This window comes from Paralichthys olivaceus, chromosome 12 (assembly GCF_024713975.1).
Source record: "Paralichthys olivaceus isolate ysfri-2021 chromosome 12, ASM2471397v2, whole genome shotgun sequence".
Classification (NCBI taxonomy): Eukaryota; Metazoa; Chordata; class Actinopteri; order Pleuronectiformes; family Paralichthyidae; genus Paralichthys; species Paralichthys olivaceus.
Genome location: NC_091104.1, coordinates 19,184,717 through 19,210,945, shown reverse-complemented (window position 1 = coordinate 19,210,945; position 26,229 = coordinate 19,184,717). Strand labels below are relative to the sequence as shown.

Genomic DNA, 26,229 nt, shown 5'->3' with positions numbered 1-26,229 from the left:
CGTTCTCTTTCTCATCATCGCGTTTGCTCTTTTTCTCTCTTATTTTGCAGTGGTTTTAACGCTTTCTCTCTCTCTCACTCTCTCACTAAACACGGAGCAGGGAGCCACAGTGGCGAAGGGCCGCTGCCTGGTTTGAACTCAAAAGAAAATAGAATGTTTCCAAAACTTTGACGACTAATGAAAAGTGAGAGTGAAGACGGCAAGTCAGAAAGAAGGAGAAGCACGGAAAGTAAAAAAAAAACAGAAACCAGAGAAGAAGCAAAGACGATAGGAGAAGAGGGGAAGGGAGGGTGAGAGGGTGGGAGGGAGGGAGAGCGCCCGGTGACCTCACGTGACATGTGACGTGAGCTCCACCACTCACGGAGGGGAGTGTGTGTCTCTGTGTGGAGGATGGCGAGGAGGATGCAGAAAGACTGTGGCTTTTAGCCTTTTTTACTAGCGCTGGTGTTCCAGTCAGGCCGCCACCATTGTAGGAGAGGAAAGAGAGAGACAGACCACGATATCAGTCTAGCAGTCTAACCTCAGACCCTCAGCCCTGCAGCCTGACAGAGGACCACAAACCCAGCCCTCCGCGCCGGCCCACTCCCACCACCCAGGATTTGTTGGGTGGGCCCCCTCTCATCTCCAGCCCTGGTGAGTCCACCTCCACACCTGGAGACACAAACTCTCCTGTTGCCTTATTTGTAAAATTATTCATTTCTGCGTTTTCTTCTCTTCCTCCCTCTGACCCTTTTCCTCTCCACTTCTCCCTCAAACATCTCCTGCTGCTGCTCTCTCTGCAGGCTTGTGGCTTGGGATTCCTGCGGTGGTCACAAACCCTAGATTCTTGGTTGCAAACGGGTTCCGAGCTCCAGGAGTTTTGTCTTCTTGTGCTCTCTTCCCTTCGCTCCCACTCCCTCGAACTCTTTTTTTTTTTGCTTCTCAATCCTCCTTTCTTTCCCCTGCAAGGTCGGCGGGGATTGACTACAGCGAGGACTCCGCTCCCGTTCTGGCGACCCTGTCATGGCATCCAACAGCATCTTTGACTCCTTCTCCAACTACAGCAGCAATCTGCTCAGAGGTGAGTGCAGATCCTCCCCCCTCTCCCCTTATCCACCTCCCTCCTACCACCAGCATCCCTCTTTCTGTCCAGCTGACACTTCAGTGTGACAATGTGTTTCTTGACAAAAAAAAGTGTGTTAAAATGTGAGCGCTGGGTGCTACTTGCAGTGTGTGAATGCATTTATCTCTCTTTCCACACACACACACACACACACACACACCGAACAGACATACTCTGAAGGAGGTTTACAAAGGACGATCTGATTTGCACAGCAGCCCTCATCCAGTTGGCTGATATGGCCCTTAAAGGCCTCTGCCTCTCGACTCCTGTTGTTTTCTGTAGGCTTGATGGAGTGGCCCCATAATGGGATTCTCACCACAGACATTCATTATCAAGTGAAACTCTGTGCTCTCTCTGTGAGAATACGAGCTCAGGGCTCCACGTGATCTGGCCCTTTACTGGAAGATGGCAATACAATAAAAGAGCAAAGCAAAAAAAAAAGAAAACATATTAGTCCATCTCTCACTCTGCTTTACTTCCAGGAGGTACTTTTGGTCTGTGTGGTGAGGTGAGTGCACTATACTTGGAGACGCTAAACGTTAGCCTCAATGAGGAAGCCATTTGTTGCCATGGTGATTCCAATCAGATGGCTTTTACTCGCAAATAGCTCTTGAGAAGCTCTTGAAGTTGAGGAAGGTGGGAAAGTTTCACCTGATTAAAATTGAACATTTTTGTTTATTCCTGTGAAATGATAAAGTAGAAAACACAAAGATGAAGTAGTCAGTGTTGACACAAGATTTGTTAATCGGATGGCCGGGGGTGCTCAGCTGTTCCCACTGTTCCTCACACAACTAACCACTGAAGCAGCCACCATCAGGCAGAAAAAGAAAAAAGGGAAAACTAAATCTCCTTCCCAATTAAGGCCTCGTTGCCGTGTTAATTAGAGACAGCCACAGGAGAAGCACTACCAGCTCCTAATTGTTTGCAGAGGATATCTTAAAATCTCTGGAGCCTCTCTCTCTCTCACACACTCACACACACACACACACACACACACACACACACACACACAGTTGAACACAAACATGCTCAGTACATCTGCGTCTCACATGAGAACAGTCCTCTGATATCCTCTGTGGAACCGCAGTGACAGGGGATGATGTTCCAGTGTTCTCACAGCTTCTACAGACACCCAGGCATTTATAGTTTCCTTCTGACAAGGCTGAGCCCCCCCACCCCCTTGCCCTTCTTTCTTCTTCTCCACAACCGCTGGATCTGCACCCCTTTATCTCCTCGCTGTTCACAGATCAGAGTGTCACCGACCTGAGGTTTCATGCATGCCATCTATTAGGCTTTTGAGACACTCCAACCTCTAATGTAATGTGATTTCTGGGGTGCCCGATCTTGATTTTGAGCCCAGCAGTGAGGCACTATGTGAGACAGTAGGTCAAAAGGGGGGCAGAAAAAAAAGGAGACAAGCATTTAAAGCTGTAATCATCCATTGGAAATCATTAGTGAAAATGTTATATCCTTTTACAATTCATTCTGTCAGGAGGCTGAAAGTCAACTGTAAGAGAACAAAGGCCAACAAGTCATTAAATCCTCCAGTTCAATCTGAAAGCATTTTAAAGTGGGACTACCTCATGTAAGCAAAATACCACGGCGGTTAGTTTAACAACTTGCGTTACACAGGAAAAGCAATTTGGCCAAGGTTCTCTTTTAAAAGAAGAAACTCAAATCAAACTGAAATTAAGAGGAACGGCTCAGGAAAATCAAGGAGACTGTTAAATGTCTGGCTTCCCGATCACTGACTTAAATACTGTGTGACATGCAGCTTATGGAAATAATGTTATCATCTCCTCAGAGGTCAGGAAATACTGCTGCAAACTCGGTTGTCTGAGACGTGACACAAAGAAAGTACATTCAAATTTGGAAAAAATGATAAAACGTTTTATCTATTCGTATCTCAGCATTTGAGATGCAGGATTAATTAATATTTCATGGCAACACAAAGTCTTTATGTAGTGTGTAGGTGTAACTTTATAACTCGTATAAATGTCTGCCTATCTCAAGGCGCAGACTGAGAACACATGTAAGCATGTGATGTGCAACATCAGATGCACCTCGCGTGAGAAACGAGAGGACGCTTCACCTCAGAAACCTCAGAAACACACACACGCACACACAGACACACACACGTAAAACATATGACACATGCACACCAAGTCACAAAGCAAGCAGACAGACAGGCAGTCATCGTCATGGCGACTACCTCAGGACAAGAAAAAGCAGATGGAGATGGAGAGTTTTTCATCGATGAGCCGTTTATCTGATGCAGACTCGCTGTGCTGCTGCACTTTGCTGATAATAACCACAATGAGGCTACACCTGTTAACCCTCACACAGAAGTGCCACTATTTATTCAGAGAGCAGCTTTTCTGAAGTGCTTATAAAAAACAGAAAATGGTAGCAGATTAAAAACTGAACTATATAAAGTTTACTGAGTTTTCCGATCCTGAAATATTGATGTTTGCATCAGGTGGGGTACCTGGTTTATTGTGGCTGTTTGGTGGCTCATATTCTCGACTCTTCCTGCACCGTGTTGCTGTTTTACTCGGTTAGGGTCAGTTTTTTTTTTCAGAGAGCTACACTCTTGGGAGCCAGATCCCTTTGTGGCAGAGAGAAAGGCCCCACTTTATTAGGGTGGGAATGGTTTTATATGTTTGGCTTATTGTGCTGCATGAATGGAAGTGAGGGCTTGTGTGTGAGTTAGCGCCATGCCTCTGCACCACAGTTGTAGCGAGGTTATTTTGGAGGATTCTGGGAGGTGGTCTGGTTTGTTCTACAAGTGTTGGGGAGGGGGAAAAGCCCAGAGAGACACATGCATGCTGTGAGGGGGGGGGGAAGACACTTTAAATGCATGCGGTGCTAAAATGAATCATTCACAGGGGATAAAACTCAAGATGAACCTCAAGCTGGATACCACTGACAAATAAAACAGGCACTATACGGTAGCTGAAAAAAGAAAAAGACTATAAATTTAACAGAACACATGGCTGGCCTCTGGTGAATTTATTAATAACAAAGTCATATGGCAAAGATTTTTTTCCTCCTCTCTTAAATTAACATGCTTGATTGGAGCTCATTCAAAATCCCGCTGAGTGTGAGGCCCCACAGTGACGCCAAAACATGAAGAAGTGGCTGAGCGGGCTGAAAATCTGTAACCAGATATCAAGAGTTTCAATATTCTAAAGTGAAAGCAAATAATAGAAAACGTATGACAGCCACAGAGCGGTGAAATCCTGTCTCCAATTTAGTCGAGTATAATATCTATTTATAAAACTCTGAAGGCATATTGGATAGAGGGAGCGCTCTGGACTTGATTAGGGATGTAAACGTTTTTTCGAGGTACTTATTTACTTTTTGGTCCGTCTCGCCGTTTTCACCGTCTGTCAACACGACTTTATGGGGAACACTTTCAGGGGTTGCCAGTGAAATAGCTTCCAGGTAAAGCATGCAAAGGGGCGTGCTGATTATGTGGTTGACTAATCCTAAACCTGCCTTCGCCCTTGCACACTGTTCGGGGTTCAAACTGTCGTGCTCAGCGTTGCGTTGGTCAAGGTTAAAGTCGCGCTAAGTGTAGTAGTAAATACAATTTTCTGGTGGTCGGCAAGCAACCACAGTGGCCAGATTCTTTTCAGCCCATCTGATAATATGGATTTATGCCGTAAAGGTTTTTCTGACGAAGAGGGGGAAAAGAAAACTTGTTCTGAAAGGCTGAGCAACTTATATCAACAAACGTTCCTGTAGGGGTTTGTGTAAAGTAAACTGGAGATGCGTCAGCTCTGAAGCAGCATCCAGTCTGGAGCATGTGAAGTGGGATCTGAGACTGGGGGGGGGGGGGGGGGGGGGGTCAAGCCAAGCGGGCAGGAAAGAATATACCCGTCTGACACAGTTCATCCTGAGTTAGTATGTACTCTGCGACGTGATTGTGCACGACAGCTGTGAGAGCTCAGTGGATGCCTGCTGAGGTCATCCTCACATGAACATTACAATACTTTAGTCCTGCATGATTATAAACTGCTGGTGGTCAAAAGTAATTGGGATGAGAGACACAATTGTCCAGATATGATGGGAAAGGAATTCATAATGTCTAGACCAGCTTCTCTAACCGGCTCCATCTGACATGAAGAAGAAATCAAAAACACGACGTCTGCAGTAAAATAGGCAGACGTTGAAAATATAATTGGATAATGAGGTGGAAATGATCACAATATAAAATTCTTTTTTTTCCTTCAAAAAAAAGTAATACTCATACCGGATGAGGCTCTATGACTCATTTTTTGACCATTAATTTGCTTCACATACGAGCTGATAATATTTCATATAAGGCCTTACGTTAAAATGATTAAATCCACATCACTGTTATTAGCCTTTTCATGATCTCATGCGTCCTGCATGATGGACCACTAAATGAAGGAAAGCCTTCCTCGCAATTTTCAGTTTCTTAATTTTGTTTTAAACCTACGCCCTAAACCACAGTTTGGCCCCACAGCTTATTACATGGTGAGGCTGGGATGCTAGAAAAAAAAAGAAACACACACAAGTATTATTGGGAGCTAATTTATGTATTATTACGCTACATTTATGCAGCAATTACACTCGTATTTAGAGTTTTCTCGCAGTTTAGGGTGTAAATGAGATACGAGAAGTAAAAGATTTGCTTCATCACAGTTGTTTTCAGTGACTGTGACCCGACATTGACTCAGACTCAAATGACTTGTTGTTGGGACCCCTCCCTGTATCGTTAAACTGATGTTGTCAACAACATCCTGCAGCGAAAGAGAGTGAAGGTAAAAAGCAAAAAAAGAAAATGCCTGTGACTAAGCACAACGTCGATCGCTCTGCTCTGCACTTTTGTTTTTAACATTACAGTTGCATTTCTAAGCCACAAATTACTTTAATGGGCGGGCATGGGTCTGGTCGTGCAGCACATAAAACTGACTCAAACTTATGGAGATCCCACATGTCCAGAAACATATCAGCAGGCAAAAACTCTTCTTCTTCTTCATCTTTTTCTCTTTTTTTAAACACATGAGATGGAACGCAGGAGGAATGGTGGGTTTTATATTATCATGTGTGAAAGTTTAGCAAAGATCTGAGGCCCAGAGGAACTCATTCTGTCACCATCAAAGCTTTAAAAGGAATGTTTTTCACAGACAGAAAAAAAAAAATCCATCCTCCAGACTGAATCTTCACTTCATTATGAGCAACTTTAATCATGCTCAAAACATCCTTATAGTCTGCCCCTTTTCCCATAAGCAATAAAGAAAAAAACTTAATTACGGTGGAGGAAAAATGCAGATAATGATAGGATGAGAGAGGCTTCAGGCAATGAAATGTTTTCTTATTCTCTATTTTCCTCTATTTTCCCAGATTTGTTTCCCTCCTCAACTTGTTTACATACAGTTAATTGTTGTTGCTGCAATAAAACATGTTTTTGGGTTGCTTCTTTCCTCCCCTCAAACACAACTTTAACCACAGGGAATTGATTTTTTTGTGGAGGCAGCGTTTCAAAAATTTTAGTTTTCTCTTTAGACTATTCATGGGGGGTGGGGTTCATTTGCTCTCTTGCAAAAAAGTTAGAGAAGATTAATATCACTCAGTGTAAATTGGTTAAATATGAAACAGGAACAGGCCAGTTAGCTTAGCATTGAACTGGAAGCAACTGGACGTATTAAATTTAACTTTACAAGATAGAGCCTGTTACAATGTTTGGGAATTTCTTAATGCAGAGAACGAAAGAAAGAAAATCTGGATGTGTGAAGAGTGCTAATATCAGGTGAAAATAATAACAGGTGAAATTGTGTGAATCAAAGACAATGGACATTTTGCCTGAGTTCAATGTAAATAATTCGACAAAATGCAATACATGAAAAGGCAATATAATGATAGAATAGCAAATCAGCATTGGCAGAATATGTGCCATCCATGTGCTCTTCAAGTTTGTTATTTAGCAGGAATATGCGAAAAACTACTCAACCAATTTCATAAAATATTGTGGTTGGAAGGTTGAAAATGACCTATGGAAGAACCCATTCAATTTTGGTTAAGATCCGAGTGAATGGGTGGATTCAGGTTCTTTCTTTTACATGGCGAGATATGGTGTTAGCCTTGGTGGACGTATATGTGGTCTCAGAGTACCCTTCTTGTTTAATTAGTACAAATACTAAAGAGTAAAATTTACAGTTTGCAGTTGTACACAGAGAGTTCTCAACTACACAATGACAACAAGACAACAAAATGATTATACTTGGCAAAGAAATAATCCCACATTAAAACTTCTAATGAGCAGAAAAATTGGTTTACAATTTAGGATTTGTATATATATATATATATATATATATATATATATATATATATATATATGTATATATATATATAGGCCACTCAATAGTATTTGCGTAATCCTGTTGACTAACCAACCAACAAGCCAATGTACTGGGGTGAAAACATAAGGAAGTATAAAATATATATTTCTTTTAAATCAAATTGATCTCTCATCCCTGTAGTGCAACAGGCTTTGCCCTAATGTAAACTTTAATGAGATCTCTCTTCAGCTGCTCACTTCTGTATTGGCTCAGTAGGAAACGTTATGCCAGGGATTCCCCTTCAGCTGTGCAGCAGAAGTGTCCCTTCCACCTCTCCTCTGCAGACGGTCGGCTGTGAGGTCACTCTGTCTGCCTCGAGTACCGTTCTCAGGGTTGCAGATGCTGCCGTCACAAGCACAAATGCATGGCACAGCTTTATGGTACACACACACACACACACACACACACACACACACACAAATCTGCCGTGTGCGTTTCTCCCCATGCTGAGTCAGAGAGGCGCAGTGCATGTCAACATGATGACCGTGACGCTTCTCCCCTCTAAATGCTGTCTGACCTCACCGTAATAGCTGGTCAGGACTAACATATGGTCTCCGGATGCCTTAGCCCAGCAGAACGATCCACACGGTGACTAAACAGCAGCAAACTTCACTGAGAAAAAAATATCAATGTCTGTTTCTCTAGATTTGTATAAAGTACCACATTTGTATCTGGTGCTTAAAAAAATATTGAACTGACTTCTGTGTACTGTGGTTACCCTCATATTGACGGAGCTGAGAGGTTCTGTCCAGTGAGATACTACATTGTTGAAATCACTGTGTGACCAAGAAAGGCTCTTTGCATGACAAGGGAGAGTTATCGCACGAAGAAGCAAAATGTGACCTGTACTCATAATGCATTTATTTGCAGGCAGGAGGGTAACATGAACTAAAGAGCATCCTTACACATTATGTCCAGTTTAAGAAACCGAGTTAGTCCTCAATTAACCTGGAAGTCCCCTCCAGTCACATTTTACCAGGACAGCTATCTGTGCCAACACTGCCAACTTGGCAGAGAGACGTTTGTGTCAAAAGTGCCTTAGCACGACTTCTCCCCTTTAATCAGCATGATGACATAAGAGGCAGACAGCAAGCCAGTCATTCAGTCCGAGCAGAGTTTGATTAACCTAATCACCAGGCAGCCAGACTCCAGGCTTCTGATTGGGTTTACAAACACACACTTGTCATCGTTGTGTCATTAGCTCGTTGTTAGCCGCAGCCGCCTTGACGTGGAGCAGCGACGTGCCGGGCCTAAACACAGCAATCTGGGGGATTAGTGTGCAGTTACAGCACAGCCCGGACGCCTCAGGCTTGAGTCAAGGAGGGAAAAGTCCTGCCTCACTACGCGAGCTCCACGTGGCCCACGTGGTGCTAACTGTATACATGGGCAACGCCACTACTGATTAGCGATGGGGATGATGAGAGGAAACATTCAGGCACTTTCGGACACGCGGGTGGTTTCCCGGACTCCAATTAAGCCAAGTCCTTGACTCAAGCACTGATTTGAATGGGACTCCATTGAAAATAGGTTTTAGCCTCCAATTAGGTTTGGTTAATCTAGAGCTGGGATCTGAGCCCAAAGACATCACAGGAACACAGTGACTCTGTGCTGCTGCAGAGAGGCTCAGTGACATTTGGAGATGATTAATTCTCTTTTGATTTAATTTGAAATCAATTGGAATGATTGTACTTATTGAGCAAAACATTTTGATGTATGAGAGATGACAATGTTATGTGTCTAAGTGGTCTCCGGAGCTCCTTGGCTTGCAGGCCGAGAGTCGCCACACCCATGATTCCTTTCGATGAAAAGGCCCGAGGGCCAGCGGAGGACTTTCCAAGAGCTGTTTCACGTCTGCAGAGGAAAGTGGCACGGACGCTTGTCAGGAAACCAGTGCCGGGTTCCTACTCGAATCTGGTCGGATTTAGCGGTGAGTCAGATGGTGCTCGGGAGGCTGAACCCCTCTGAAGAGGGAAAGAAATGCAAATTATATTATTTGGGGGCTCTTTGAAGGCTATTTGCACTTGAATGAGTGTGACAGAACCTGGAATGACCCCTGTTGAAAGAGTCACTTAAATAGTGATGAAGGAAGTTGAAAGGGACAAGAAATGATGACAATAGTTTAAAAGTCGGAAAAAGTGTACGTGTGTATGTGTGTTCATATAAAGCCATGCTTGAAAGTGCCGTAGCATCATGCAGGCAACAAACAACTAGACATTTGAATATGAATACATAATGCAGCTGGGAACAATACATCTGGCCCGGTGCCCTCTTGGCAGCGTCCTCGCTGACTTGTGTTTTGTTGGTTACGTTCATGTCATTCATTTCATACATACCTCACCGTGTTCTTTCGCAGTAACAGGAACCTCGTCTCAAAAAATAAAAACATGTGGCTTTTGTTGCAGGGAGGAATGAACAACAGCATTCCATATGTGACCACATCAAAGCTGTCGCTCGCCATGGGGCTAAATGAGGGCAGACTGTCCTGCTCGCCCCTCTTGACACGACTGCCACTAATTAACCAGAGATCTAAAAACTGACACTTCCTCCGCATCACTCATCCTCACATCGTCGCTGCGCTCTCCGCGTAGTGCAAACACTCGGGGGGTTCTCTTCGGGGTCCCAGCGAGAGGGGACAGCCACACAACAAGCACAAAGGAGCATTGTCTGCTGGTGAAAATGTGGTTTACAGGCTCTGCTATAATGGCTTGGTGGTTGCTGGAAGCCATGCGCACTTCCTAATATTCGGCTCACATGCGATTTCATTTTGAGAAAAGACTGACTGTGGGGCTTTGCTTTTGTGTGAGAGGGACGCCTCACAACTTATTTTCTAAAGCCGACAGGCTCCCTCACCCCCCCTCCTCGCTCCTCACCCCCTCTTCCCCTCTCTGGTGGCGCTACTATATTTGTGTGGGATCTCTAGCGATGGAAGAGTAGACACAGACTGCGTTGCCAGTCAAATGTGTTCGGGCTGTCAGACTGAACGGCTTCCAGCGCTGCGATCTGTCTCCTCTCTTCGTCAGTGGGAGCTGTTTGATCTGACAGAGAGACTCCATTAGAGACACAGGGAAGTTCAACTGCTGGGAGGTTGGATGGCTTCAGCAGTCAGAGTAGCAGCCCAGAGAGGAAAAGGTTTGCACACACAGTCTGGTTGCAATCTTGGTGTCTGTGCTGTGTATCTATAAATGTCTCGGAGCATTACTTGTCCTTATTCTAGGTGCGTGTGGTTACACGTAGACGAGTGTAACGTAAGAATGCCCCGACTGAGGCTGACATGTTTTTGGGGCTCTGCTGAGCACAGGGGTGATGACGCAGTGGGTAATGATATCATAAATGTGCGGCGCTGCTGAGCTGCAGTGACAGAGGGAGTGGATGAGTGAGAGTGAGGGAGAGCTGGTAAAACAGGCTGTCTTTATAGTTTGCCCTCGGTCGCACCGTGGTGATGACCTCACAAACCTGCGCCGCAGTCCAGCAGAGTAAATTCAACACTGGTGTGAGAGCGATGAAATAATAGATGTTGGTTTAATAAAGATGTATCAATGGTTCAGCCACAGACTGTCACTACACTCCCGACATCTATTGTGGCTATGACCTCCACAAATCTCAATTCTCTGAGAGAACTTTTCAAACCATTAGAGAATTAGACATGCTCAGGCTAATTTCATCACCTGTTCGCAATATGTGATATCTGTTGAGAAGAAGCACGGAGAGTGAACTGATGTGGCTCTTGTGAGAGATTCGTCTCCTGATCTGTGTGTGGCAGCTGCACTTTGGCAGGGCTCTGGCTTCGGGGCTGCGTGGCAGTTAAACTGTCACTGGCAGGAACCGTACATTTTTTTTGCACAATGTGAATGCAGCGTGACAGCAGCACAGGTGTGTGAGTGAAAGTGTGCACTGCTTAGAGGTCGCAGGTTTGTCACAACGCACGAGTTTCTCTTTGTCTCTGAGGAGCAGTCTTCAAAATCTGGAAAAGTCAGAGTGAGTCAGGAGGCAGTCTGTGTGTGTGTGTCTGTAGGGGGTGGGGGTGCTGTCACTTTGGCAATGCAACTGCACATATTGCAGCGATTACCACAGCGGAAAAATGTTTTTCTGCAACATGCAATTACTACAGATTACAGATTGCCGTCCTTGCATCAGAAGCACTCGCCAGAAAAAGAGAAACACTGTGCATTTGTGTGTACGTGGATCTGTGAGTGTGTGTGTGAGTGTGTGTCTTTACACACAAATAGACAGTCACAGTCAGAGACAAAGAAAGATGAGAAATGATTATAGCTCACACTAAAAACCACAACTGAAAAAATGGGGGAGTTGACGTATTTATGGGACTCATTTAGATTTAAAAGTTATACTGACTTTCAGGGGTAAATAAAGACCCTAGAGAAAAAATACAATCTTTCCTTCAGTGAAATGAAGAAAAGTGGAACGGGGCACATTCTGTAGCCCTTTGTCCATCATCGTCAACATTATGAAAAACATACACGGACATCCTCATGAGCCTGAACTCCACAAGTCATTTCAATTTCTGACTTAACGTTTTGTTTCCAAATCACCCCGAGTATCAAGCAGCGTCCTTCAGGTCACGCTAAACAATATGAGCCCGACCGTGGTGCTCCGCAGCAAGGCAGGGCCCTATTTACAATCCCACCAGATCAAAACTCAACCCAAAGTGCTCCTATAATAGCACTGGGTTCCTTTTGGTGAGCTTACCATCCAACGCTACTTTTAGTGGGTTTCTAAAGAATAAACAGGCCCGCGAACCACATCACAGGCTGCTGACTGTCATCGTTGGGTGAGTGTACCCGACGGATGATGTGAGGGCGGAGCGACCGTGACACTGGGGTTTACGCCGAGTTCCCCCCCACCCTCCCTGCCTGCCTTCCTGACTCGGGTGTGGTGTTTAACATTGAGCTGCCACTGGAGGGACAGGGAGGGGGCCCGACCACATCCATGCCCCAATCACAGTGAACCCATCGCAGGGTCTCAACTGTGACTTTCATGACCTCTGGGGTCATCGTTAACAAGACAGAAGTGAGTCATGAATGTTTTCGGTATCAAAAACTCAGGTATGTTTGGTTGCCCCGCCTGCAGCAACGTTCAGATCCTTCTCTTAAGTAGAAGTGCAAATACCACAATGTAAAAATACTCCATTAGAAGAAAAAGCCCTGCTGTTCAAATTGTACAAGCAAAAGATTAATATCAGCAAAATATACTGTATTTAAAGTCAATGATTTCTGTTGAACTCAGATGCACGATAGCAGATGGAACAGGATCAACTTAAATATTAAATGTTGTGTAACTAGACAAAAAGAGGTTAAAGAAGTTAAAGAAAGAGCAAATTCACACAGCAGTATTAACCCTCATGCCACCTCAGGGAAATATTAGTTTTTTCCATTTTAATGTTATGATCATTTTGATTGGGTTAATGCATACGGCATGATATTTGTGTTTGGGTGTGTATTTTTAGGTTTTAAAATGATTCATTTTGTTACTTTTCTCTGTTCCTATAATATGTCTATATAAACTGTGAGACATAGAGTGAAAAATCATGCATTCCACCTTGTTATGTTTTCATTCTAAGATCGTGGCTTCAAAATTATATTTATTTTCTATTCATACATACGAAAACTGTTTTTGTAAGCACTGACATTTTATTGATTTTGAATTATGCTTTTTAAAAATTAAAGCAGGGCTGTAAATTATAATATAGAGTCTTTTAGTAGAGAGATTGTTCGTGTCACTAACAAACACAAATAAACCACATGTTATCATTACATTGTCACCACCAATACACTGATGCCCAAGTAGTATTTTTCAGCTGTGGCTTGTTGATTTGGAGCCAGTTCTAACTGTGTAACAGCAAGTTTAGTCAAGTGGTTACCGACCTGGTGATCTGTCACCCTCCACAGGGTCACGAGATAAATCTGTGGGTTTTGAGATAATTAAGAGGCTTGAGAAGAAGGCAAAGGAAAAGCTGCACTCTGCTTCTGTATTCAGCATTTTGGACTAAACTGTAATGTCCTGTGTTTAAAATATTGGCTACTTTAATTTCTTTCGGCCTTGGGTGGTTAACGACATAAAACCATTTGCTAAGTTATATTTGAAGGCGTTTCACATGGTTTTTTTTAGCGTAAAATCTTAAGCTGTAACATAAGTATTTATAATAGTTTTCAAATAAATGTAGAAGAATAAAAAATATTTGCTTTTTTAATGTAAGTTACGTTTAAAGGTTGGGTTGGTAATTTGTTTGAAATGCTTTTCATCTTATTTGTTAAAATCCTCTTCACGTCCAAATAGCCATCAATAAATGAAGCTAAAAATAAATAAAAAGCCTGTGGCCCTCACAGGACTGTAATAAACACAACTGATCTGCCATACTAAATGACCTGCAACACCCTGCCCATGCTCTCACTGTGCATGACTGCAGACTTACACTGCTGAAGCAGAGACAATAGTCTGAAGTTATGCATCTTTCACACCAAAATAAGCGAGTGTTTTTTAATGCAGGTAAACCTGCTCAAAAAAGCCATAAACCTCTTTTCACATTAGAGAAGAGCTTTCCTGTTTTTCTCTCTGGTGCATCATGTTCAACATCACAAACGCACCAACAACTCAGGTGCTCTCCCACTTCGCTGTCTTGCCAAATTAGCACATTCACCTGGGTGTGAGGCTTCCATTACTGCTGAGTGGAGCCAGAGCCGAGAATAAGACGAACGTCGACAGCAGATTAATTTGACCCGGGACTGAATGTCGATTGAATTCATTCTCATTACAGACAAAAGCCAGTTGTCAGTGGGTTTGTTGACCAGTGGAAAAGGGGCTTAAGCAAGCGAGTTACAGAAAAGTCAGCTTAGCAGACAGCACACGTTCATGCGTTTTGGGGGCGGAGCTTTATTAGAGGGCTTATGAGAGGGGACAAGATGTATCGATGGCGTGTTTTCATGCCTGCCCTCGCTAGCTTTTCCAAGATTACCAACCCTGGCTTTAAGTGTAAAGAATCATATAAAGGGAATACTCAAGCAAAGTGCTTTCAGTAGATTAGGAAACATAGTGGCACCATTACCAAACCCACTCCCATAATGTGTTCAGTATGAAATGAAGTGTCAGATAGACAAATACGTGCCTGAAAAATGAATGCAGCCTTTAAGAAGCCCATTTACATTCAGCAGACAGAAATAAAAACATAGTCGGAGTCGTCCCCCAGCAGCCATTATGCTGCTCAATTGATTCGTAGGGCTTTAATAAGCCCCTGGCTCCGCTCTGCACCTTTTATAAAATGTGAGCAGACTATTAAAGATGCATGAAATGAATGTGCTCATTGTCTCCTCTGCATGGTGACTGCTGCATTTCAGCTCATCATGCTCACGTAGTAATTAGCTGTTGGGTTTGGAAGTGTCACCATTCTCTTCATCACTTTAGTGTATACTCTAAATGCCTTCAAGGATCTGATATTAGGACGTGACAACTAGATGTACTGTAGCTTAAAGCATTATGAAGGGCAAACTATTGAAGTATGGACATTGAAATAAAGTTGTCTAAGGATCGGGAGGAGCTAAAACAAAGCTTGATTGCACAAATGAATTCCAGAGATCATTAAAACTAGCACAGACAGAAACATAACACAGGAATTGATGTGATCAAAACTGTTCAATGTGTTTCCTATTTTCTTGTCTGAACATCAAAATGGACAAAACTGACCACCAATTGTGATGTGCTGACACATTATGTAATCAAAATTTGAGAGGGAATCAGCCATCAGAGCAACTAGAGCCCAAAACCCAAACAGTCTGTACCCACTCACTGTTGTTTAAAAGTTTCTCCATATACTTGTGTATATAAACACTCACTAGACGCTAGAATATGATTTGGCTTTGAGGGGACTGGCACAAATGGCTTTGGTGACTTACATCATGCTTGAAAGTCTAATCACAGACACTCTTGTCATATCAAGCAGAAAAAGTCCATTTCATAGGGAGCTATGGTTGAAAAAAAAGGGAGGGAACGGTAAACAAGCCTGGCGTTCCACAGCCACCGCAGAATTCATCATTCATACAAAAAAATACCCCAAGCCCCAAAGTAGAGCTAATTTAATCCAAGAGGAATAAAACTCCATTTCATAGAAGTCGTCCATTCAGAACACTCATATTTCCACTGAGCAGAAAACCCCCGGCTGAAATCCGAGCAGACACTTTTCGGAAGGAATGCATTCGGCGGATTGAGGGCCAGCGCTCGCCCTGTAATTTGTGAATGTACAGAAATGTGTGACCGCCACAGCTCCTCTAAAGATAGAAATCTTTGTCTTATGTCATCGCCGAACCTCAAACTATTTCTAATTGCCCCCATAGAGCCCCCTTTTGCAAATGAATAGCTACCCATCCGAGGGCTTATGTGTGCACGGCTGAAAATAGCCTGGGAGTTTACACAGGCTAATAGATCATATTCAGCAAAAAAAAAAGAAGGGTCTCCACGTATCTGAGACTGTGCCCATCTTCAAAGTGACTTTTAAGTGGCACTGAAAGCTGTGTGGGTGGCACTTAGGGGCAGGTATTCGTTTACAGAGCCCAGAGGCTTCCACTGGTCCCTCCGCTCGTTGGGATCATACTCTTCATTCCTCTTAATCTTAACAATACAACTCTTTACACATGAAACCTGTAACTGGGTTTTATACAGACATGATTGATCTTTGCACTCTGAGAAACCTTATGATTTATATTAAGACCTCATTCTGTAATCGATTCAGGTCTCACCAGAGTCCTTAATGACACTGTGCTTGACCGTGGTGCTGTAAGACTTCCTGGTTTCTCTCAGTCCTTATTTTTCATATAGTGACCCATCAGTGAACAACAATGTGACTTCTTGATTTACATCAGAAGGCTCTGTATTCTTTTTGCTCTTGAACGGTATAAGAATCGAGTACATCTGAGGCCTATTTGAGGTGGGTCCGGGGTTTCACATATCCTCCAGGAGTTCTGTCTTGATTTCAGACTCAGCCCACCCGGATCATTAAAAATCGTTCAGGGCCACAACGGCCTCTGTCCTCAATGGCTGTGTGGCTGAAACTGTAGAAACTGCATGTTGAAATGCAGAGGTCTAAATGTGACAGGCGCCCGGAGCGTACATTACAGCCGGGCAGGGTATCTAGCCGGGGCATGTGGTCACATATTAATAATGAACTAGGGCAGGAGGACGACTGAAATATCACGGGCATTGTCATTGTCCCAGTTGAGCTTTACTCAAAATAGAGGCTGCATGATAGCTGATCTGATCAGACATGATTTTTTTATTTTTTCTAGTTAGGATTGAAGACATTTCACTGCTGCGGTAACACATTGATCTGACTGTGAAACATCGTTGTGTGATTTTTTAAGAGTTTCCATCAGCTTCAAGTCAAAAACCCCAGAGCTGACTCACATGAGGTTTTTTTTTTCCTCTGGTTGTAGTGGAGAGAGATCTCTTTTGTCGTTCGCTCTGATGTTACTGTTTGTGATATTGTCCTGGCCATATATTGTTGGGTCATTGTGTGTAGTGTCACCACAGTCTATCTCCATATGTTGTTTTTAATGTTTTTAATGAGCTTTTCCAAGCTGTGCCAAAAAATAATTCCACCAGCCTGGTTGTGTCATCATTGAATGGATGTTAGTGATGGCCACACTACCATGATTTAAATATTTCATATACATCTTTATTTATTTAATCAGAATTTGTTAATGCCTGAAATTATTATTATTTTTAAATATTCTGATGTCCACCAAAAACAGAAGTAGACACAAGCAATGAAAGTTAGTGTTAAACAAGGTTAATATTCCTGTGACCTCAGGAGAGACTTTTTTTTTTTATGATGAAAAGAACAAAACTAAAACTTGTAAAACTAATATTTACTGGCACTTTTTGTATTTTTCTTCCTACTTGTGTTAATGATTCTTTAAGGATTGCGGTCCATGCTGACAAAGCACCAGAGACAGTGTGATTTTCCAAGCCCACATTTGATCACACACTAACAGCTTTAGTGAAATAAACATTTAGAACCCACAACTTATTTTGACATTTACTCAAAAGAGGAATTCTCTGTTTTTATAATTAATATCCTAATTATTTTTTCCATCTTTCTGAATCTCTGCCCTGAATCTCTCTCTGTCTGGGATCATTAAGTTCAGATGGAAATTGTGTGGAAAATAATCTGAAGCCACTGCGATGACTCCTCACGCCACTTAACAGCACCTCAATTATGCTCGTGCGATTAAACAACATAAAAACCACCGCACGAAATAAAATAAAACACGTTGTCCTGTTATTAGGATGAGCCGTCGATTGATTGATTGATTAAAGGCGTTTTAAAATGCGCCTGAACGAAAATCCCGATCAACATTTCCTTTACTGTCAATTTCTTGTTTGCATTATTGATTCTGAGCCATGTTATTTTATTTTTGTTTATTTGTTTATTCATTGTTTTAAGAATTAATTTCTTTTTTCTAAATGATATCAAGTGTCATAATCGAACACTATCAGGACTTTTAATGTTTCATGAAATAACTCATGCATTTATAGTAAGAGACAGTAAGAAATACAATTTCTAAATGTTGAATTTAAAGATGAAAATATTAAGTCTCATCCTTCACACAGCTTCAGTGTGCTGTCAATAAACGAATAACTGTCTCTGGTTTTTCAAATAATTTCATTTCCCAACAATAATTGACTTGATTATGATTCAGGCCAAAAGAATTAATGAATATGTCTCCTGTTCTCTCAGCAACAAGAACTGCATCACAAGCAATGTTCGTTTAATTGACTTTAAGTAGAAATGTATTCAGAGTGTGAGAGCCACAGATGGAAGTTTCCTCCTCTCTCGGTGCAGAGGTGAAATGTCTGCCTCACACACTCGGAGCTGACAGCGATTGAAAAGGCAAATGCGCCAACTAGTGTCAGAAAGCAGCACGGCGGAGGAGCTGTGCAGGGTGTGCCGTCATTTGACGTAACCCTCAGCATTTCATGGCTCCTGTTGAATTCAGCCTCTGGCACACGCAGTTTATTAATCAGCTGCGTCGTTTGATGTGGAAAAAATAAAGAGACATTTGCCTGTTTGCTTTAAATTTCTTATTTTATCCACTTCAGCCAATTAAAGCGATACCAATCTGTCTCATAAACCCATAATCTCCCCCCTTTATGAAAATAACGTATTTACCTGTAAGGTGTGAAGCCGCCAGGTGTATAATAACTTTTCAAAATGAATGAATGGGAGAGAAACCACAGGTCTGTACAGTCAAAATCCTGCTTTGGATCATTTACATTTCATGTTGTTATTACACATGACAGCTGACAGTTTCATATAAGAATAACTATTCATAATCTCAACAATGAGGTTGTTCTGCACAAAAGCAATATTATAATTTCTTTGTTTCGTGTTAAAGCCATTGTATTTAATGGATAACACATGTATAAATTGCCTTTAATCTACCCACCAGTGCGTAATGATTATTGGCTAGAAAGTCCAATCAATTTATATAATTTTCATTCAATTATTCTGCAGTTCTATTAAAACCAACATCCCTCCAACCAAACCCAGTCGTGTAATGTTTCTCTATATTTATATATAAATCATATAAAATCCAAACAGATAGAAAAGCACAGATATGTATCAATAGCTCCGCTCGTGTGTGTGTGTGTGTGTGTGTGTGTGTGTGTGTGTGTGTGTGTGTGTGTGTGTGTGTGTGTGTGTGTGTGTGTGTGTGTGTGTGTGTGTGTGTGACAACAGTTGCAGAAGAAGCAGCGGGAGGCTCTGATTGGTCCGATGAAAGCCCAGCCCTGCACAGTCATTGGTGGAAATGATCTCCACACTCCCAACCACTAAACACTAAAATGACTCGGGTAAAATAATATCGCAGCACTCTGCACTCCGTTCAGCCTCACGGCTCCTTCTCGCGCCCCATAACCCTGCGATTAAAAAAAAGGATAACTTAAACTTTAAAAAAGGAAATCCAGCTGGAGCCACGGGACACTTCCTTCTATCCCACAGTAACTTTTTTTATTTTTTTCTGGGAAGATCCAACGAGGATAAAAGTTGCGAGAACTTTAACGCACGAAAAGGACCCAGATGTGCTTCAGCTTCAGTCAGATATTTTTAAATATTTGGGGATTTTTTTTACATAGTGAAGTCTAGTGAGGTTCGAAGAGCGTCTGATATTTTAGTCGCGATCATCTTTCACAGGAAAAAAAACTTTGTAGACGAGAAAGGCAAAAGTTTTCGCATCACGTCTGGATTATCTGACCTGTGCCAACAGATCATTGATCGCCAATACTTTCTTTCGGGGGGATTGATTGACTGATTTTCAGAGTAAAAACTCGAGTAGCTTGTGGTGTTGATATATTGTCCACACGCGGCTGGTGTTGTCCATCAAGTGTGCGTCAGATAAGACAGAAGACAGACTCAGCACTGAGACTTTTAGAGGTTCTTCTTTGTGCGTAATTTTGACTGAAGTCAGTGAGACACAGAGCGACCCTGATGTTCCTCAGGCTGACACGTCCTATGCACTGCTCACACTGAGGCTGTCTTCACCGACACTTCGTGCGCACTCGCCTCCATCCTCTGCGCTCTCACACTCAGTGGACTCCTGAGACCAGCGGCGTTTGGAAAGAAATATTTTCATTCTCCCAAAGTGTCCTGCTCTTCTCAAACAACCCAGTCAGGTGGCACTGACCCAAGCTGTTGTGATGCATATTCCCGTAGAGCCGCCCACCACCAGACGGTTCACGCCGCCCTCCACGTCCTTCCCCTGCAGTAAGATCGTAGACGGCAACGGGGCCATGGCCACCCCGGGGCCCCTCAGGTCGCGACCGGACACCAGGAACGTGGTGGACGTCCTGGCGGACCACGCCGGCGAGCTGGTGCGCACCGACAGCCCCAACTTCCTCTGCTCCGTGCTGCCGTCTCATTGGAGGTGCAACAAGACGCTGCCCGTGGCTTTCAAGGCAAGATACATGACTTCTAATTATCATTCATTATATTTCCATTTTAATGACGCACAAAATGTTTTTTTTACTATTGGGAGTGCAGGAGAAAAGGCTACAGATAGAGGCTGATTTTAAAGCATTAAAATAAATTTTAATGATGCCATTTAATTTTCTTTATGGTGACTGGAAGTTTTGCTTTTTAGTTGATGCAACTTGCAGTTTTCTTTCGTGTTAAATTACCATAAACTATATCTAGAATTTGCGTTCATTAGCTTCAAACAGCACAATCCAAAATATCAACATTACCTCAGAAATTACAAAGCAGCAAAGGGGCCTGATATTATAAAAGGTCTGAGAGGAAGCTTGATATGAACTACACTTTTATTACAGTTTTACTATATTTTTCATGGAGCGTACTATACATTTTTTTGATAAGAGATGTGGCTTGTGTCACAATAAGTCTTGCTTTGCGTAAATCTTGTATTTGGATCACAGGAAAATAAACAGCAGTAACAGGGCAGGTCGTGAAACCCATGTCGCACACAATGTTTATACAATATAGATTTAAATCTTGACAGGCGACGTGGGGGGTGTCAGTTTACGTGAAATCTACACAATTATGTTTATTGTTGACAGTGTGGTGAAACTGTAACGATATATTCGTGTTTAATATTATGGGAGCCGGATGCGGTTTTTACGCGCGCAGTTGTGTACATTTTGGTTTATTGACCTGAGGCGACCGTTCGCTTCTCCTCCCCTCCTGTGTGTGTGCGCGCAGGTCGTGGCACTCGGCGATGTGCCCGATGGGACGCTGGTCACCGTGATGGCCGGGAACGATGAGAACTACTCGGCCGAGTTGAGGAACGCCTCGGCCGTGATGAAGAACCAGGTGGCACGCTTCAACGACCTGCGCTTCGTGGGTAGGAGCGGACGAGGTGAGCTCAGACGCGCACACATAGACGCACACACATGCACAATATAAGAAAAAGACAAAGTCTATGCTTGTGCCATTTGCAGAAACATTTACGCACAAAAACAGGTCACATTTCTGTATTATTTTCTGAAAGTTCGAATGTTAAATAGGTCACCGAACAGTCCTCTATATGGCACAGACGCACCCTCAGTAAAGTGTCATCCATTACGCTTCTAAAAACCAAGCTTCTAAATTATTTTTCGTCAGTGGTTTTGGCCTGCTCTCTGTTACAAAGTTAAAACCGCAAATGTGGGATCATTTAGATGCGGGTACGGCGAGTGCCCTCACTGTGCCAACTGACGTCTACGGGTGTCATCCGAAACATCTGGCGTGCGTCACGGGGCGCTACAAGTGGCGATGTGACTATAGCACTTAATATTCCCTAATCCAAGGTATTACAAATAATTACCGGCATGATGGTGTAAATCTGAGGGAAGGAGGAGAAACCATGCACCATGGAACAAAATGTCAAAAACAATTCCAGCCAAAAAAAGCTTATAGTCCAAAATGTTTCATACACATTGTGCAATTGATTTTGGCAAAATTAATAATAGGACAATTACGCATTGACAGGCCTGTTTGCATGGTGTTGTATTTAACGTACGGGCCTACGTGATGCATTCTTTTTTGTGTTTAGGAATTCAGGATCTCTCAATTTTTAAGAGTAACTAAGAAAATATCCTCAAATAAAATCCTTTTTTTTGTCAACAATCATCTTCATCTATTAGATGAATTTCATTCCCCTCAGGTCCTGCTCTGATCTTTTTTCTCTTGAATGTTAAAAATAGCTGTGACTTGATGAATGGAAAATGTGTCTTCTCTTCGAATTAAAAACGGAGCAATACCTTTCATTTCAATTATCCCACCCGAGGATCTACTTCTCCTCCTCTTTTATTTTCCTTTTTTCCCACGCAGTCTCTTTTTAACGAGATGTGCCTTTCTCAGGAGGACGAGCATCGGACCCTTTGCACAATGCTGCAGCTCTCCTCCTCCTCCTCTTCTCCTCTGTGCGCGGACTTTGATGCAGATGGGAGCAAGAGCCTGTCTTGTTGAACAATAAACTATCGCTGTAAACCTCCTCTGGAACAATCTGGAACACATTCCCTCAATAATCTAAATCATATACCGCAGTCAGGCCATCAAACGAGGTGGTCCACTCCCCGGCCCCCTTTAAAATAAAATAATAATAAAAGACTTCAATTCTAAAGGCCGGAGCGGGACGAAACAAAATAAAATAGCCGGCGATGATCTGAGGCGGAACAAGCGAAGTATTGTTATAGAACAAGAGGGAAAACAGTTTTTCACATCACTGAGTCAAACTAATTTCATAAATCTGCCGTAGGGAAGAGCTTCACTCTGACCATCACCGTGTTCACCGGGCCCCCGCAAGTGGCCACGTACCACCGCGCCATCAAGGTCACCGTGGATGGACCCCGGGAACCGCGCAGTGAGTAATAGATAAATGCACACACACACACACGCACACACACACACACACACACACACACACACACACAAACACTTGCTATTGCTAAAATGTACAATGTTGTGAAGTGAGCAGAGAAAGGATCTTTATTATAGTCATATATTAAAGTGTGTGTGTGTGTGTGTGTGTGTGTGTGTGTGTGTGTGTGTGTGTGTGTGTGTGCGTGCGTGGTCCAAGTAATATTATATTGCGAGGATTAAATCTGTAGTCACATGATGAAGACTGGTCGGTGGAGTCCCCTTAAAGTAAATCATAAGGTGAAGACATGTTTTAAAGTTTAGGTTAAGTTAAAGTTAAGGTCAAGGTCTGGGTTAGGCAAGTTGTAACTATGGTTGGTTAGAGTAAGTCTCAGGAAATCAATGTAGGTCCACTTAATGTCTTCTCTGAGATTGTGTGTGTGTGTGTGTGTGTGTGTGCGTGCGTGTGTGCTAGATTCATTTTGAGGTTAAGACTTGGTTTTGGTGTTAAGATTGGAATTAAGACTAGGTGAAGGCTGGGGTTAGGCACGTTGTGGTTATGGTAAACCTGCAGAGATGCATTGTCTTCATTAGTACAGTCATGTAGGTTTGTATGTGTGTGTGTGCAGCATTGGCACTGGGCACTACGATGGGCCTTTAGTCAGAGGAAACCGTAAAGCAAAATTCAGGCATAACCCAAGACCACTAAGAGGAGGTGAGTGAGTCTCCAAGCCGCAGGTGGCTCAGCTCAGTGGAACCCACCTCCTCCTGCTCATCCACCCCTCACCTGTACCTTTCCACAGTGCTGGTCAGAGGGGTCGTACCTGCCCGACCACATAAGTGGCTCGTTGATTTAACACAGGGCAGAGTCTGGCCCCTGTTGGCCCTGGCAGGGAGGCCTCGCACGTTAAAGCTGTTAGCGCCACTATCCAGCCGCAGCTACATTCTCATGTGGTTTAATGCTGCTGTTGCCACCGCTGGTGTGAGGGATGGCAAGGAGCAGTGTTGCCTTACCAGGATGAGTCAGTCGCTGCAGGGACTCGGACGTGTATGAGTTTTTCATGAGTGTAGGTGAAATGGGTAGGATGTTGTGATCTACCTATGGAGGGATGGTGTTTATGGTGTGCAGGGTTTTTCGAGGTCTCTGAATGACTGGATAGCCCGTGGTAAGAGGGGGTGGAGGGAGGCAGGGAGGATTTAGCCCAGTCAAAACAGACCACAGCAGGGGAAGAGAGAGTGGGAACAAGTGCCACATGAGGAGGGATACATAGCTGGCAGAGAGGGGGCCAAGGGGCACAGAGGAAGGGGCACAACCCCACCACCCTCATTGCCAAGCTATTTGCAGGGGTATAAAAGAGTACTGCAAAGGGGGCTGGGACAAGATAATAATAAACACAGTATGTGTGTGTGTGTGGATGGTTTCAATTTGACTGTCCTTTGTTTAAAGAAAAAAAAAGAACACTTGTGCCTGTGCATAAATGCGTTCTCATGTGCATCTGTGAATTTCTCTGCCTGAAATAACTGTGTACATTAAGATGGTCTCCTGTCTGTCTGTCAACATGTTATGGCTTCAGCTGAGGCGTCAGCGTGGCCGCGCTACTTTTACACTGGCGCTGGGTGCTATAAAGTGACACTGTTTAATATAGGGCAGGAGGAATTTAAGGCTCCATTAAACTCTATTACATGGTTGCTGAGAGGGAATTCATAGAATGACAGAGAATAAACTTCTGCAAAGGCAGATTTGAAAGAATAAGTCTGACCATGATTTAGTGTTCGATATGCAGTAACTAGAACCTCCAGGAAACAAAGATGGTTTGATATGAGAAAATGTTAAAATGGCTATAACAGTCAAAGCTTATCTGAAATATGAATAATAAATCCTGTTAGTCTGCAGTGAAAACAGATCCAGCTGATCACAGTGAATTGAATAAGCGTTTTGAAATACGGTGTTTTTATAATTTATTTTGTTGGGGTGAAGGAGCTGTCAGATCTGAGGCCGAGATGAGTTTTCAGTCCAATTTAGTGTATCGAAGGACTCGTAGCCTCAAAATAGAAATCACTTGTGAGACGAGATAAAGGACCTCTCACATTTTAACAAGAGGCACATTCTGAAGAGAATAATATCAGTCGTGTCTCGGCACAGTCAAAGCATAGGAACACACACTACCATTCAGACATTATTAGGACCATAAAAATATTCAGATTCTTCTCTAACCACAAGGCACCACATTATATCGTCTGTACGACGTTTACAGTGGGAGCAGAGAGGCACCGTTGCCAACGCATAAAACTAACAGCATTTTTTCATTAGGAACCTCATTCTCAGAGACACATTTATTCCGACCCTGCTTTGATCCCGTTCCATTTTTCACTGACAATGCCACCACGATGTTGCCCGCACGCTGAAGCGTTAGCATTCTTATAGGGTGCGGACAGCCTGAAGCCAGCTTTGTTCACCTGTCCACAGGCTGGCAAGGCTGCGGGGCCCAGGCCTGCACGGGGGCTTTACAGGCCGTATGTGCAGGGCCTGCATTTGCATGGCTGCCAGCCGAGGAGCTGGCACCGAGGGGGTGTGGTGGGGGTGGGGGTTATTAATGTTTACTGATCCAGTCGGGAGAACCTGATGGACAGGACTGCAGTGGCAGCCCGCCTTCGGCAATGTAACAAAGAGCAGGGTGCTTTGTGACAACACTTGAGCCGTAAAATATACACACACATAGATGAGCAAGCATACGCACAATAATGTGCATTTAGACGTCCACACTCACACAAATTAATGTAAATAATCACACAAGGCAGTGTTCAGTTCCTGAGCAGAACCTATTTTTGTCACCCTCGCTGCTGATTTCCTCATCACACATCCGGCATTCGTCAGCCCACATCCCCACCCCCCATTCTGTCTTTTAATTCTCTACTATCAAACTCTGTCAAAGCCCAAACTGGAAACACAACTGTCGCAACTGTTGATGCAACAACAACAACTCCTCTCGCTCCACTTCTATCAGAGCCGTAGCTTTTACAATCTGCAAACAACAAGAGAGAGCATTCAGAGTTAGAAATGCAAAAAATAAAAGCAGGTGACTTAAGTGTTGAGACCCTCGCTGTTGCCGGTATCAGATGCCTCCGCAGCGCCGCTCATACTCGATGCACCCTGCAGGGTTATTCTCAATTAATCCCACATCTTTATTTATGGTGCCATTCTCACTGCCTCACTTATACATGACATCAGCCACTGCCTATTTACCCACAAGGGAGGGGTCGTTTGTATTTCTGTGTATCTTGACAAGATGAAGCTGCCGTAGGTCAACAGGGTCGAAATATTTTGTGCGTGTGAAATACTTTTAAGAAATATGTCACTTTTTTGAGCCTGAAAAAGAATATTAAATGAAAAATATATAAAA

The 26,229-nt window shown here is 43.2% G+C and overlaps 1 protein-coding gene across 5 annotated transcripts in view; it reads left to right on the top strand.

The window, feature by feature from the left end:
• Window positions 1-364: 364 nt before the first annotated feature.
• runx3 (RUNX family transcription factor 3) overlaps window positions 365-26,229 on the top strand; it is a 50,325-nt gene continuing 24,460 nt past the window's right edge. For 3 of the 5 annotated variants that reach the window (XM_069536184.1, XM_069536183.1, XM_069536180.1), the window contains exons 1-5: window positions 365-633; window positions 783-1,060; window positions 20,189-20,430; window positions 21,191-21,347; window positions 22,728-22,832. In XM_069536184.1, coding sequence (XP_069392285.1) covers window positions 1,003-1,060; window positions 20,189-20,430; window positions 21,191-21,347; window positions 22,728-22,832 — 562 coding nt within the window. In that variant the 5' untranslated portion in view covers window positions 365-633; window positions 783-1,002. Of the gene's footprint in view, window positions 634-782; window positions 1,061-10,547; window positions 10,603-20,188; window positions 20,431-21,190; window positions 21,348-22,727; window positions 22,833-26,229 lie in introns of those variants that run through there. The other 2 variants (XM_069536181.1, XM_069536182.1) reach the window with 2 other exon arrangements.